General features: G+C 33.6%; 1 protein-coding gene across 1 annotated transcript in view; it reads left to right on the top strand.

Moving 5' to 3' along the window:
* The first annotated feature begins 3,978 nt into the window (after nt 1-3,978).
* spz6 (Spaetzle domain-containing protein 6) overlaps nt 3,979-16,803 on the top strand; it is a 74,065-nt gene continuing 61,240 nt past the window's right edge. The window contains exon 1 of the mRNA XM_072532581.1: nt 3,979-4,175. Within this exon, the coding sequence (XP_072388682.1) occupies nt 4,152-4,175 (24 nt within the window). The 5' untranslated portion in view covers nt 3,979-4,151. The remainder of the gene's footprint in view (nt 4,176-16,803) is intronic.

Genomic DNA, 16,803 nt, shown 5'->3' with positions numbered 1-16,803 from the left:
TCTAGTAAGGTGTAGTGAAGCCCACACAAAACTCTACCCCATCAAATCTGGTGTACCTCAGGGTAGTACTCGGTAGTGCTCGGACTGATCTTCTACCTGTTATGTACGGCTGACTTACCAACAAGCAATAACCTTACGCTTGCAACATTTGCAGATGATACTGTTTTCCTAACATCTCATAGTAATCCAGTAATAGCATCAGTGTCTCACTGCAACTACATCTAAACAAAACTAATGAATGGTTTAAACTCTGGAGAATTAAAGTAAATCTGATGACGTAAAATATCTAGGCAATCATCTGGACAAAAGATTAACATGGGCCAAACATATATGGACGAAAAGATTAACATCTTGGAGCAAATTTTAACTCAGACCACAATCCGTTAGTTGTTGACGTGAAAATAAAATTAAAAAGAATTGAACTCAGAAAACAACAACCAAAAATTAATGTAAAAATGCTAGAAAACGAAGAAATAAAAAACGAATTAAAAAATAATGTGAATGTTAATATGCAAAAAACACTAACTGACAACAAACAAATTATAGATGTAAATAAAAAGTGGTATAATATAAAAAACATATTACTGAAACCAGCTCAAGAAAGTTTGATACAACATAAGTCAGAGGCTAAAAAACAGTGGATGACAGAAGAAATACTATTACAGATGGAAGAAATATAAAGGACAAGATCTACAGAAGTATAAAGAATACAACAAATAACTAAGGAAAAAATCAAAACAGCTAAGGAAATCTATTTAATGAAATAATGTAAAGAGATAGAAGAACTAGAAACAAAATATGATATGTGAAATATGCACAAAAAAAATGGAATGGGTCGAAATATATAGCAAGGACAAAAAATAAAATACAAAAAGGAGTACGACTAATAGATTTACCAGAGAAATTAAGACGATGGGAGGAGTATGTTAGAGAACTTTTCCAAGATGAAAGAGGTGAAATGCAGAAAATACAAGAATTAAATTCATTAGAGAGACAGAAGATCACGATAGATGAAATCAAATATGCTATTAAAAACTCTAAAGACAATAAGGCAGCTGGATTAGATGAAATACCTGTAGAACTGTTAAAACTAGTGAAAGAGGATAACTTGGAAGTATTGGCAGATTTATTCAACACGGTGTACGATACGGGAATAATACCACAAGAGTGGCTGAAGTCAGCATTTATACCCATCCCTAAAAAACAAGCAGCAAAAGTGTGCTCTGATTATCGAACACTGAGCCTCATGAGTCTACTCTAAAAGTACTGCTGAAAGTAATACATAAGAGAATATACGAAAGGCTAGAGGAGGATATTAGCGAGACTCAGTTCGGGTTCCGAAATGGAATGAGTACTCGAGAAGGACTATTTGCCATCAACATATTGATTCAGCGATGTCGGGATGTAAACGTTGATCTACACTTGTGCTCTGTTGACTACGAAAAAGCTTTCGATTAAGTAAGACATGAAAAACTAATATCAATACTTATGAACAAGCGCATTGACAGTAAAATCATAAATATAGTGCAAACATTATATTGGAACCAAAGTGCCATACTTCAAATTGATGGGCAACACTCAGAAGAAATGAAGATCTGTAGAGGACTTCGACAGGGATGTGTTTTATCGCCACTTTTGTTTAACTATTCTGAAGAAATTTTTCAAAACACGCTGAATAATATCAAAGCGGGAGTTACCGTTAACGGAAAATTAATTAACAACTTACGATATGTAGACGACTAAGATGGGCAGGCCACGTGCACAGACTGCATAACGATAGACTAATAAAACTGGTATGGGAAGAGATTCCCACAGGCAAAAGACCACTCGGACGTCCCAGAATGCGATGGAGAGATAACATCCAAGCAGATCTCCGGAAAATGAACATTCCATTTGACCCTAGGTTGATGGAAGACCGAATAAATTGGAAAAAAGTTGTACAGTCAGCCAAGACCCACCCAGGGTTGTGGCGCTACGTGATGATGATGATGATGATATGTAGACGACACTGTGATCATAGCAACGAGTATAGAAGATCTACAACATCTTAGCGAAAGTTTAAGTATGAATAGTGCTGAGATGGGAATTACTATAAACGCTAAAAAAAACGAAGTACATGCTAATTACAAAAAGAGCACAAAATATACGTCACCTATTGACAATCAATGGTAACGTGATAGAACAAGTAGAAAAATATCAGTACTTGTGAACTTTGATCAATGAAACCAATGATCATACTGCAGAAATAAACAGGCGAATAGAGATTGCCAGATCAGCATTTATACGAATGAAGCCAATCCTAATTTGCAAAAATCTAAATTTGGAGATCAGACTATGTACCATTCGCTGTTATATATTTTCAATATTATTATATGGAACTGAGACTTGGACATTAAAAAAATGCAATTTAAAAAGAATCAAGGCTTTCGAACTCTGGTTATACCGCAGAGTATTAAAAATATCATTGACTGATAGAATTACAAATAAAGAAGTACTGGAGAGGGTTGGTAAAGAAACAGAACTAATCACAACTATACAAACCAGAAATTTGGAATACCTAGGTCACGTGATAAGAGGACCAAAATATGAAATTTTGAGGCTCATAATACAGGGAAATATTCAAGGAAGATCTGTTGGCCGAAGGCAGAACTTATGGTTGAAGAATTTACGTGATTTTTTATCAATGCAAATCGATTGATTTGTTTAGAGCAGCCAGTTCAAAAATAAAAATAGCCATTATGATTACCAACCAATGTGGGAAATAGAAGTAGGAGTAGGCCAAAACTCAGATGGAGGGATGGTGTAGATGAGGGTGGTAGACAAATAGGCGCAGCAAACTGACAACAGTTGGCAATGGATAGAACTGACTGGCGTAATAGACTTGGGAAGATCGAGGCTCTTTTATAGGACTGTAGCACCAATGATGATGATGATTGCCAACCTCCGTAGGGAGACGGCACTCTAAGATGAAGACATGAGTTGGCCTTAAAATTAACTTATCTAAATCACAATACATGACTAACTTTGTAATGGCCAAAAACATTTCAACTAATGGCACGTAAATTGAACAAGTTTATACCTATAAGTATCTGTGCCACGAGACTAAATTAGGAAGAGACAACCAAACATCAGAGATGCAAGATAATAGGAGTAACATGGGCAGCTTTCAGAAAACTGAGGGAAGTCTTTAGATCAGATAGTCCCATGTGCTTAAAAAGGAACGTCTTTGATACGTTAAAACGTATTTACCAGAAAAGTAATCAATAAGATACAAGTGACACAGAGAGCAATGGAGAGGTCAATGTTGAATATATCCCCCACAGACAGAGTTTTAAATTAAATAGTTAGGAGAAAAACTGGTGTTACGGACGCCATTACAATAATTACACCGCTGAAATGGAATTGGGCAGGATACGTTGCCAGAATCAGAGATAGAAGATGGACCAAGAAAACATTAGAATGGAGACCTAGACATATCGTAATCGAGGACGTGCTCCAGCAAGGTGGCCAGACGACATCAAGCGTATCCAACTGGATTCAGGGTACTCAAGATCGAATGCAATGGAATTATTTAAGGGAGGCCTTGTTCAGAAGTGGACTCAAAACGGCTAATAATGATGGCGATGAGTACTAATGATAATAATGACAACTGAGTAACAAAGCAGAAATAACTTAGATAGAACTGAAAAAAGTTCTAATTAAAGTAGACCTTTATTAATAATTTTTTATGTTGATTTAACAATAACACATCGATTAATTATTACTATAATATCTGGACTACATAACACATATTAAATGGCACCGTCTCTAATTTGCCACAACATTTTTTATACAATACAGAGCTTCTTGATATACCATATTGTGCCCCAGTTATTTTATGGTTTGTTTTCGGAGTTGTCATCACACATAAAATCGTGACTTTCTTCACCCAGTGACGTACCACGGGCCATGATAAAGCTATGTCGGTACCGTTAGCCGTAACGAGTCCTCCGGGGTACTACATCGTAATCAAGTACGGACAACAGTTCTTCGCGTTCAGTCTCTTCATTACAACATATATTAAATAAGTTGGGAAGAAAGATTTTATCGCCGATTTTGTTTTATCGAGTGTCTCTATTTTATCGAAAGTGGTAATTACTTTTTAACAGAAGATGACAAAGTGGCTGCTAATTTCAGTAAGTACTTAATTTGAGTAATTCAGATATTGTATTTAAAATTATCATATGAATTAGTTTCCAAAAAACTCCAAAAAGACTACCGAAATTCAAGAAAACGATTATTAGTATAAAGAACATTTTAATTAATGCTGATTTTCTTTTATTAACTTGGTTTTATCAATTTATTCTCTGCTTCTCTAGCAGAAGACCTCTTGTTGTACCACCGACGAAGTTTTTTTGATTATTTAAACTGTAGAATATTAGTAAAGTTATCTTCGTTTGCTCTAAATTCATTTTGTCTTTAAATTTGTTTTATTGCTCAGTATATTGTTTCGGTAATTTTTACTTGTATAGTTTCTTCTGATCCATTTGTTTCTTTTTATAAATAATTGAAATTTAATAGAAATAAGTTTCGAGATTATTTTAGTTTTTAACATTAATTGAGTAATTCTTAAAATTAAATTTTATAATTCTTCTCAAGAGCTTTATATATATATATATATATATATATATATATATATATATATATATATATATATATATATATATATATATATATATTTCGAAAATTTATAATTGTTAAGATCATTAAAGTTACTGTATTTCAACTGTTTCTGCCTCCTTTTGATAAATAATGATACTAAGTGGGATCTAGTAAATCCGATATATAATATACAGGGTGAGTCATAATTATTGGGAAATAGACTAAGGACAGGTTATTTGGATCAAAATATGGCTATTGGGCCAAATATGCCTTAATTAAATGTTGCTGAGAAAAAAGATACAGGGTGTTAAAGTTAATTTTTGTTTTTCGTTTTTTGCTAATAGTTTCCCTGTATATTTATAAATTACTATCAAAATTGGCACAGAGGCATAATCTTAGACAAGAAATAGTATTTTATTTATTTACAATTTCACACCAAAGTTGCAACTAACTTAAGGTTTCCGTTTTGACGATAAATCAAAACTAAACACACTTTAACTTAAGAGAACTCACAAAAACTCAAACCAAATGTTCTACATGGTCTCCTGCGATTTCTATGCCTTTTCTAATTCTTTTTATAAAGGATTTTCGGACGTTAAAAAAAATATTATTCTGTCCCCTTATAAGATTAGATGCATTTTGAATGTATCTCCAAAGTTCGTCTCGTGTATTAATTTCATTCGAATAAACTAAGGACTTCATATGTCGCCAAAAATAAAAATCTAGCGGGTTGTACTCAGGACTTCTTGGTGGCCATTGATAATCACTGCCTCTTCCAATCCATCGTTGAGGAAATACGTCATTAAGATGATTTCTAACAGCTAATGAAAAATGAGGTGGCACTCCATTCTGCATAAACCACATTTTTCTTCTTACATCCAGTGACAGATCATCTAAAATATCACTAAGAGTATTTTCCAAAAAGAATAAATAAGAATCTCCATTTAAATTCGGAGGAAGAACATAAGGCCCTAGTAGTTGGTTGCCTATAATGCCACACCAAATATTCAATTTAAACTCATGCTGAAAATGTCTAGCTTTAATAGCATGCGGGTTTTCTTCTTCCCAATAATGACTATTTCGTCAATTAAAAACCCTTCGTCTGGTAAAAGTTGCTTCGTCGGTGAACATAATATTCTTAATAAAGTGTCTGTCATTGCGATGTTTATTCAGAATACGTTGGCAAAACTGTAATCGTCGTGGAAGATCTGTTGGAAGTAAATTTTGAACAGGAGTGAAGTGATAAGGATGGAGATTCTCTTTTTTTTTAGAATTCTAACAATAGACGACTGACTTACTCCTGTTGCTGCTGATAGATGTCGTGAACTTATTTCAGGATTTTCATCTACTCGAACCAAAAGTTCATCTTCTTGATTAGGTGTGATTTGTTTCGGTCGACCACCCCGATTTTTAGTGTGAAATGACTCAGTTTCACCTAAACTACGATATAATTTTGCAAAAGTTTTGTGATTTGGTTGCCTTCTGTTTGCGTATAACATTTCATACCTTCTGGCTACCGAGCGACCGCAAAAATTTTCTTGTGCGTATACGCAAATCATATCTCGCATTTCTTCATTAGTAAAATGATTGTGATGAGGCATTTCAATCAATACAAGTAATGATTACTTTTAAAAAATGCAACATTACACTACACTGTCACATCAAAAATAATTTACTCTGAACAAATGACATTTAAATGACATTTACCAACAACAATTATCTGACAGTCCAAATCCATACTTTTCATAAATGAAATAATATTTGAAATCCTTTTTTAAGACTCTAAGCAGTTCGACTGTGTTTTTATCGATAACGGTTAAAATTATCATGTTTAAACAAGAGTACCAATTTTACGTAAAAATGATGTTTACGTCATATTTTCTAATAAAAATTACTAAAAAGTTTAGACTCAATTTGATCATTAGGAATGATCCAAGTGGCCCCCTCTATGACAAAACGTAAAATTGTAAATAAAATACTATTTCTTGTCTAAGATTATGCCCCTGTGCCAATTTTGATAGCAATTTATAAATATACAGGGAAACTATTAGCAAAAAACGAAAAATAAAAATTAACTTTAACACCCTGTATCTTTTTTTTCAGCAACATTTTATTAAGGCATATTTGACCCAATAGCCATATTTTGGTCCAGATAACCTGTCCTTAGTCCATGTCCCAATAGTTATGACTCACTCTGTATAGTTAAAATTAAAATAAAGTAGTTTGGTATATATTATCTATACATATAGTCTAGTCGTCAGAGAATTGACCCCTAAAAATCATACAAACAAGCTGAATTTGGCAAAGAATATTAATTTTGGGACCTCAAGAAAGATGCAAAAAAGTTTACCACTTTTACCCCCGGGCTTCCCACTAAAACTCCCTTCGCAGGGGGGTAAAAACGCAAAAATCTATTTACCAAGAATCTGTACACCGAAGAAAAAATATTTCAAATAAAAAATGTAGCTAAGATAATTTTAAACAAAAATGTTTATAAGCATTTTTTGTGTAGAGTGAACCGTTCTCTTAGAAACAACCCTTGAAGCAACCGTCGATTTTGCATGTCAGTTACGCGCGCGATATCAATGTTTAATAAAAATTGTGTCAGCTCGACGGTAAAAATTCGATATCTTTTGATTCAAGTGACCTATCAACAAAAACCAAGACGCGTTTTAAAGGTAACGAGTGCGGCTTTCGTATGCAGTTTTTGTATTTTGCTGAGAATAAACTCAGTTTTTATAAAGGTGTTAAATAAATTAAGGTGGTGCGATTTTTGCCATTTTTTACGATTCTCCTGAGATCAATAAAATTGATCACTTTCATTGACCAGTTATAGTAAAATTTTCATTTTTAAAGATCAATCTTTAAAACTTATGGCATGAAATTTCAATTTTGAAATATGACTAAAAAACGCAGAATTTAATGTTTTACATTACAAACGATCACACGTCAGGGGAAATGCATTTAAGAAGACGCTTTTGAGTGTAGTTTATTGTAGAAGTTTTGTTCTTTTGAAAAACGTACTAGTGTAAATGAAAAAAAACCAGTATTATTTGCTCTAACTACAAGGGTAAAGATCCGAATATTCCGATCAAATGTCTTGTCTGTTCTACTCTACGGATGTGAAACCTGGAAAGTGACAAACATCCTCACAGACAAACTGCAGGTCTTTATTAACAAATGTCTACTAAGAATTGTTCGCCAGAAACGAAGATCTGCTACACCTGACCGAACAAAAGAGGGTACAAAATGAAATTAAGTCCAGAAAGTGGGGTTGGATCAATCACACACTCCGAAAAAATAGTTCCAGTATCGCAAAGACTGCCCTAGAGTGGAATCCCCAAGGGAAAAGAAAAAGAGGTCGCCCAGTACAAACTTGGAGAAGATCCATCATGAATGAGATAAGAGGCCAAGGAAAGTCTTGGAATGAGGTGAAGGCCTTAGCGCAAAACAGAACCCGATGGCGCGTTTTCACTGAAGCTCTATGCTCCACTTAGAAGTTCAAGAACCTTATATATATATATATATATATATATATATATATATATATATATATATATATATATATATATATTTGCTCTAACTAGTTGTTTCCTATTCCTTAAGTAAGATTGGAACCAATTCAAAGAAATACCTCGAATTCCGTAGAAATTTAGTTTTTTTATCAAAATGTCGTGATTTACATAATTAAAAGTGACTTTGTGAAAAAAAGGTTGTTTTTAAAGAAAAAGGACATAAGTCTTTATAAGTCTCTCAATAATTTTGGATGGGACCGGTAATAAGGCGATAGATCTATAGTTGCAGACATTCGATTGTTCACCACCCTTATGAAGAGGAATAATAATGGCTGTCTTTAGGCACTCTGGAAATATATATTTATCAAAAGAATTATTAATTAGTGAGACCAGGACTTCCAACAAATTTCTTGGGAGATTTATGAAAATTTTTATGGTTAATTCATCAGTACACAGGACGATTTGCTTTTGATAATACTGATTGTTTGGATCAGTTCAGATTTATCTTTTGCAACATTTTTAGAGCTTCCCAGACGATTTTGATAATACATTTTTTAGCTGTTTTGATAAGATTTAGATAGGTTCCCCTGCACTTGGAGATATATTCAGTGACAAAGACGTTGGTAGTAAATTTCTTGATGTACAGAAGTGAACGCATATTTTTGGATGATATGCGGGTACCATTGGTAGTCCAGGGTTTGTGATGTTTTGACTTAATTGTACTTAAAGGAACTGTCTTATTGACAATACAGACACGCCTATCCAAAAAATTACTGAAATTATAGTCCACGTCCACAGAGGGAAAGTGCCACCCAGAAGTCGAGCACAATTTTTTTTGATTCCGAAGACTTCCTCCAGATATTTTGTATACTGCAAAGACTGTATCCGAAGGATTGTTGCCTACCAAGTCCACTACGGTTTACGAAGCTTTTGAACTTTTGATTTATACACTTTTGTGTCTAGGCGTAAAAGTGCTTCACTTTTATATCTAGACGTAAAAGTAATATTTTTATAATGTCATTCACAACACAAAAATTAATACTTTTGTGACGTTTAAAAAAAAACAGTTTTTTCGATATGTATTTCGAGGTCTAAATTTCATCAGAGATTTGAGAAGATTGAACTGAACTGAAACGCATTGTCTAGATGGTAATTATAGTAACATAATATAACAGAATATGCTAATAGCATATACTGGCATATTAAATGAGAAAACATGAAGTCAGGAGAGAATGCCTAAGCCCTAAATTAACAACATCGATGAGAAATTTTAGTTCAGTTTTAAATAAAGTTCACTAAGCAAAAGTTTTTTTGCTGACATATTATGGCGCGCTTTCTCTTACTATTTTTCCAATAGTTAAACTGATCAGAACTATATACAATCTAGTGGTAAGCAATAGACAAGAAAACTAAACAGAACTCAATATTAAAAAAAGTAACAAATTAACCATAATACCGTTACATGAATATGAGCACATCTTTTGATTGTTCTATATGGTAAAGAGCAAAATACATGTATCATTATAGTAGTTGACACCGTTTTTTTCTTTGATTGTGTACTATATAAATTGTTTTTTGCAAAGTATAATTTTTAATGTAGGTATTTAAAAGAGCATTATGAGAGAAATATCGTTTTGTTTATTAAGGTCATAATATGTTTACTCAGAGGATTATTTTGTTTCTAATATCATTTGTACCACCGCAAACAAAAGAAAGTGTTATTAATATTATCCTTAAACAATACCATTTAGAAACCACTTTCTTAAGAAGTACTGATCATTAAAATAAAATCTACATTAATAGTAAAAATGACAAAGTATATTTTAGTGAATTTCAAAAATATATCTATTTTTTTTTTTTTTTCATTTAAAACACAATCTACATCAACCACGCAAGGTTAATATTGAAGTAACATACACAGGGATTTGATTTATTTGATTTGCTTTAAAAGTGGCCACCTTATAAATTTCTGAAAATAAAATTCATTGAAAGTTTTACGCACTGTTTCATATTGTATTCTCAACATCTTTCATTCAAAAACATGGCCTTTACTGCTTGATTCCTTAAATTTATTTAATTAGAAGGGTACAAAAGAAAATAGTGTAATATCGAAACAAATTACAAACAATAAAAATTACGAGTGAACTTAAACAAAATTGTCTAATATCGGGTATTATGCCCTAAAATATCATTAACCGTTTGCATATGATTTCGAAAGGAAAGGAACAAATTTTGAATAAAAACTTGAGTACGTTCATATTCTTCTCAAAGCATTTTTGAAGTTCTTTAAAATTGTTTGGCTGGTCTGGTTGACTTCTAACCCTACGATGAAATTCATCCCAAAGATGTTTGATGATATTCAGATCAGGACTGCAGGCTGGCCATTCTAGAGTCTTCTTCTTCTTATAGTGTCGTGCACCTATAGTGCATTGGTGAATTATCTTAAGGCCAGACGTCTGCCTTTTGCGGCATGCAAAAGATCGCCAGTGATATTTATGCCTGTCCAGTTCTTTATGTTCCGTAGCCATGACATTTGTTTGCGACCTACTCCTCTCTTGCCTTCAATCTTCTCGTGGATGATTATTTGAGAGATTGCGTATTTTTTTCCTCTCAGAATATGGCCGAGGTATCCAATTTTTCATACCTTGATCAAATTGAGTAGTTCTCTCTCAGTATTTGCCTTTCTTAAGACTTCCTCGTTTCTCACCCTATCTGTGCATGGTATGCGGATCATTCTTCGCAACGTCCACATTTCGAAGGCCTCCAACTTATTAATGGAAGGTACTCTTAACGTCCATGTTTCCATGCCGTATAACAATATGGACCATACATAGCATTTAACCATCCTGTAGCGGAGATTGGAGGAAAGATTGCGGTTACATAGTAGCGGTTTAAATTTGATAAAAACTTTTCTTGCTTGTTCGGTGCGGCATTTTATTTCTTGTTGAGGATCCCATTGGTCATTCATCATCATTTCCAAGTATTTAAATGTTTTCACTTGATCGATTGGAGCATTATCTACTTGCAGTTGTATTCTTAAAATTACTATTTTCTTATTGCCATGCCCTTAGTTTTCCATCATTTATCTTCAAGCCATATATTTTTCCTACGGTGTTTATTTTATTTAACATCAACTGCATATCATGTTTGTTGTCTGTTATTATCGCGGTGTCGTCGGCGTAACGAATGTTATTTATGGGGAACCCGTTTATCTTTATTCCACACTCAGAGCCTTCCAGTGCCTCTGCAAAAATATTTTCCACATAGAGATTGAAGAGCAAAGCAGACAAAATAGACCACCTGTACCACCCCTCTTAAAATTTCAAATTCTTCTGTGTTGGTTGATTTGTTCAGTCTCACTCGTGCTTTTTGATTCCAATAGAGTTCCATTCTAGAGTATTAATTCCTATTTACCCTAAGTCACGATTCTTGCACTATGTGACCGTGCATTATCACGCATAAAGACGAAATTGTCCCCAATAAATAGACCAAATGGCACTACTGCTTCTGTAAATATACGTTCGCTTTGTTTGTTTTTTCTGCCTTAATATATTCGTGATATCCTTTCCTTTCATTTAACGTATCACACGCTCCAATCGGACCAAACACAAAGGAGATATGATGTAATGTCTTCTTAGCACTGGCGCAATGTGTGTTTTTTCTGTCTCAACATATTTGCTACCGCTTTCCCTTCCCAATGATATATCTTACGTCACGATCCGACGAACTATTCTACCCCCACCACAAAACGGTCAAAAAATTATTTAATTCTACACAATTCTGTTTAACTTGATTTAATTTTACTTAATTCTATTTACCTTTATTTAATTTTATTTAGTTTTTATTTTATTTTATTTTATTTTGGTAAAGCGTTGACGTTTGTTAAACGTCATTTTATTTTTGTAGTAAGTGTATGTTTATCTTACCAGTGACATAATAAATATGTATTACACGTCATTGATCTTACCTTACAATTACTAACAGTAACCTATATTTTTAGCAATCTTCGAAAAAATTAGTCTCCAAAGGTATTTGGACCTCTCTTTTTCATAAGTCAAGTAATTAGTCCCAAGAGTGTGCTCTCAAATTTCAAAATCAATGTTTTGTCATCAAAAAGTGGATATTTTCTGTGGAATTCATCATATGTATGATATATACTCAATGACATTAGAAGTGTTACACCTAGAAGGAATAAATTCTTGAACTTAATTTCTTGGCAACAGAATGACAACATGCTATGATAACAATATCAATGTTTTATCTTTTCTACTTTTTGTAAAAATAAAGTTTTACCTTTAACTTTTTTTGTGAAGATACCGATTTGTAAAAACCGGTTTGTATAGAAATTTTTAGTTATTATTCCTCAGTCTAATTGTATTCAGTGTAAGAAAATGCCTCGAGTTCGAAGACATCAAAATTACCACCATGTAAGCGATTTTGACAGGAGCAGAATTATTGCGTATAGAGATAGGGGTTTGTCGTATCGCGAAATAGACTGTCGCGTTAATTGTACGACAATGACGGTTATGCGTGTCTGTCGTGTGTGGAAAAACGAAGGTAGAGGAACACGAAGAAGACCTACTGGTCAACCGAGGCGTACCACAGAACGTCAAAATAGGCGCTTTAGATTACTTGCTTTGCGAGACCTGTTAGTATGCGTACACTATATCGTCGCATTCGACCTTTGGACTGGTTTCATTCCGCCCACGACTAGTGCTTCCTTTGACTGCGGATCACTGTCATCAACGTTTGAATTGGTGCAGAGAACAACAGCATTGTGTGGCAGAATGGCGTAATGTAGCATTCAGCGATAAATCAAGATTCTGTTTAGGAATGCATGATGGTCGTAGGATGGTAAGACGCCGCCGTTGAGAGCGACGAGATATCGGGTTTGCTGTTGAGAGACATGTACACAGGACAGTTGGAGTAATGGTTTGAGGGTCTATTACCTATGGTAACCGATCACCATTTGTGTTTATTCGAGGCAATTTGATAGCTGCGCGTTATGTTGATGACATCTTACAAACCACTTTACTGCCTTATCTCGACGGCCATCGAGACGTCCTTTTCAGCAAGACAACGCGCGTCCCTATATTGCTCGTCAAACTATGGAATTTCACCAAGAAGCTGGCGTTAATGTTTTGCCGTGGTCACCCCGTGCTCCGGATTTAAATCCTATCGAACATGTATGGGATATGATGGGAAGGAGACTGTCCACTTTGCACCATCCTCTACAGACTTTGGCACAGTTAATACATGAAGCTCAAGTTGCTTGGAACGAGATGCCACAAGCAAACATCGATCATCTCATTTTGTCAATGCCTAGACGTATACAGGAGTGTATTCAGCTACGGGGTCGCCAAACACATTAATAATTTTTTTTGGATTCCTTGTTAATAAAAATTCTTGACACCGTTATCGTTTCATTCTTGATGTAAATCTACCATGTTGCCAAAAAATTAAGTTCCAGAAATTATTCCTTCTGGGTGTAACACTTCTAATGTCACTGAGTATATTTTGTTTCATTATATCTATAGTATATTGAAAATACCTATACTCTTTTATTTATTTCTTAATGCACCTTATATTTTAAACAAGTAGTGTTGCTAAATTTGTCTAGATCATAATTTATTTTTTAATATAAACGGTAAATTAACAAACCCGATAAAGATTTATTACAAAATTTTATAAATCTGTATTTCATGAATTTTGGGTATAATTATTTACTTCTTTATTAATGTATCTAATTAAACTTAAGCAATTTTCAACACTAAGCGGGTTTTAATTTTGATAATCATATAATCGTATCTAGGTGAAATTACAAAATTTGTAGGTGCAATTAGATTATTTTGCACTACTCTCGATATATTTTTCAAGTAACAAATAATATTAATTTATTGTATATAGATTGAAACATCGTATTGGCGATGACATAGTAAAAAAAATAAAACAACGGTTGTGAGGAAAACATCAGAATTTAAGACGGATATTTTCCAACCGACTTGCGTAGCACAAACGAAGAAGGTATTCATATTTTTTCTCACACAAATAACAATACAAATATAATATAATAGTCTCCCGTTTTATACCGCTGTCGCGGCTTTGGGAGTATAGCAAGGTAGTCTGCTATATCTAGGGCCTACGGTATACAAGGAAGGTAACATGGCCAGTGCTACGCTTCAACCGTCTATTATTACCCCTGGTTTTACCCAAGGTACTCGTTTTTATTCGATCGGTAGGATTAGAACTCCGGACCACCGGCTTGCGAGGCAAGCATCCTACCGCTTGCGCTACGCAGGCCCAATACAAATATAATTTTGAAAATACTAGAGGACAAAGATTAACGATAGATTATAGTTTATCGAACAGAGAGTTAGATCCTTCTCAAAAAATGTTGAAGCAGAATCATATATATCAAAGTGATAAAAACGAAGAAAGCTGAATTCAGCTAAGGAAATTCTTCGCGAAATAGGCCAGGGAAATAAGCAAAAAAGCACCCTGTTTATTACACTGAACAGGACAGTCAAACGACAGTTGTTTTGAGTAGTATGGATTCTTTGGACTTCATTAGTTAGTAACAAATTAAGGTCAAAAACGGTAAATTTTCACTTTTTTTATCTATAAGCAAAAAGTGGAGTATGTTTTAGCATTACATATCTATTTTCCTTAATATTTTCTCATCAGTTTTTGGCAACATGTGCACAGTGCTTTAATTCTGTCCATGTTTATTTTTTTTATGTCCACATTTCTGCTCCATACAAAAGTACAGACCAAATAATAGCACTAACCCTTCTTTGTATTAATTCTTTGTTCTGTCTTTGTTCAAATCAAGTGTATTGTATATCTATGTTATTATTTTTTTGTTTCTAGATAATCCGTTTTATAATAAAAACGTTGCAAATAGGTCACTTCTGACAAATGTAGCAGGATTCAATAACAAGTTTCCTGCCAGTGTTGTCTCGTGGTTGATTATCAGTAGTTGAGTGAACAGCAATTAGCTTCTCGTAAGAAGTTTCAATCTCTAGTTTTGTTGAATGATCTCGCATAATTTGATAATTTGAACCTCGCTCTTTAATGAATGGCATAGCCAATTCTTCAGCTAGCTGGCACAGCAAAGTTCGTTCTCTTTGGTATTATCTTAGTATTTCCGTAAAAAACAATATAAACAGCAGGTGAGGAGATGATGAGAATATTGTAAGAAAAAGCAAGTGGTCATCTGCACGTTACCCGTTGCGTAGTGTACGCGCACATTTGATCCTTTCTATCAACACCAGTTTTATATAAAATAATTTCTGGTGTCTTACGTACCATCAGACGTCTTACCATCACAGTACAACGTGCTAAGAAAAAACAGCTTTGTTTCTCTTCGGTACGTAAGAACATGTATTAACTTTTTCATAAAATATATATTGAAATATATTGAAATCCCTTCGTATTTGCTAAAATATCAAAGAATAATCTTAGTGTATTTCTGTTTCCTTTAGTACAAGTTAAAACACGGAATCTTTCAATTCCCTTTTATTTGCGTCGCTAGAGTTAATGTAAACCATTTTATAGTTTGTTTATATTTCACAGACGTGTTTTTATTCGGCATTTCTTTTAATCGAAACCGCTTTGAGATGTTTTGCTCGTTGGAAATAGACAGAAATATTCCAGTTTATTCGTTTTGTTTATAACAAGATTGTGGGAACGAATTTTAAAGATAATTACTCACTCTCGCTGAGGCGTGGTCAAGAGCGGTGGGCCTCAGCGTTATGTCCAAAATTCTACGTCGAATTTGAAAGTTTTGTGTATTGTTCCTTTTCATGGAAAATGTGTAGCAGTTTAATCAGTTTAATGGTTCAGTTGCAGATTAAGTAAGGTTTGGAAGAATCGTTATTTCCATCCTCGTTTTGTTTCTCCCTGGTTGTCATCCCAGGCTTTTTGGCAGTTTGGAGATGAATTTGTTTGTGTTCAGAGATTTTGAATCCAGTTTCAACCATCAGAAACTTAAGTGTTTTTTTGGTGAAATCAGGTAACTTTTTGTATTTTAACTTTGAAGTAACGACAGACATTATTTTTTAATAATAATTGTTTACATAACGATTTAAATTTTGATAATTAATATTGTAGATTTTATGACAGCTAGTTTTATCATTTTTGACATTGGTTTGTTGTGTTTTTTAAAAAAAGGTTAACCTCTTTATGAATAGTTTTATTTAAAAAGATAATTCTTTACTTGTAATAATTTTTTATTTATTTGCCATAGATTATAGCCCAGTAACATTTGTAAGTTTATGTAGCATCTCCCGAGTTTGTATAAGGATAATAACATGTAAGTTTTCTTTGTTATTTTTGGTATAAATCTCTGTAACTATTAATATAGTGTTTTTTGTGCCATCTGTATTTTTGTAACTGTTTGTGGCGAGACACAATCAATGTTTAATTTATTTCTCTGAACCATTTTGTCTTTTTATTTAAGAAAAGTCTCCTTACCATTTTTGTATTTCTAATAATTATTTCAATAGTTACAACTAGTTGTTGTAATCGTTATAATTTGGCACCTCAAAGCGGCGTCCATTTTAAATTGCTAGAGGTCCTTCCTGTTGTTTGTTTTGTTTGTCCATTTGTTCCAGGAGATTCATGTCAGTACCCCTTTGTTTCATTT

The sequence above is a fragment of the Diabrotica undecimpunctata genome, chromosome 5 (genome assembly GCF_040954645.1).
Source record: "Diabrotica undecimpunctata isolate CICGRU chromosome 5, icDiaUnde3, whole genome shotgun sequence".
NCBI classification, from domain to species: Eukaryota; Metazoa; Arthropoda; class Insecta; order Coleoptera; family Chrysomelidae; genus Diabrotica; species Diabrotica undecimpunctata.
Note: the sequence above shows the minus strand (reverse complement) of the source record. Positions and strands in the feature narration are given on the sequence as shown.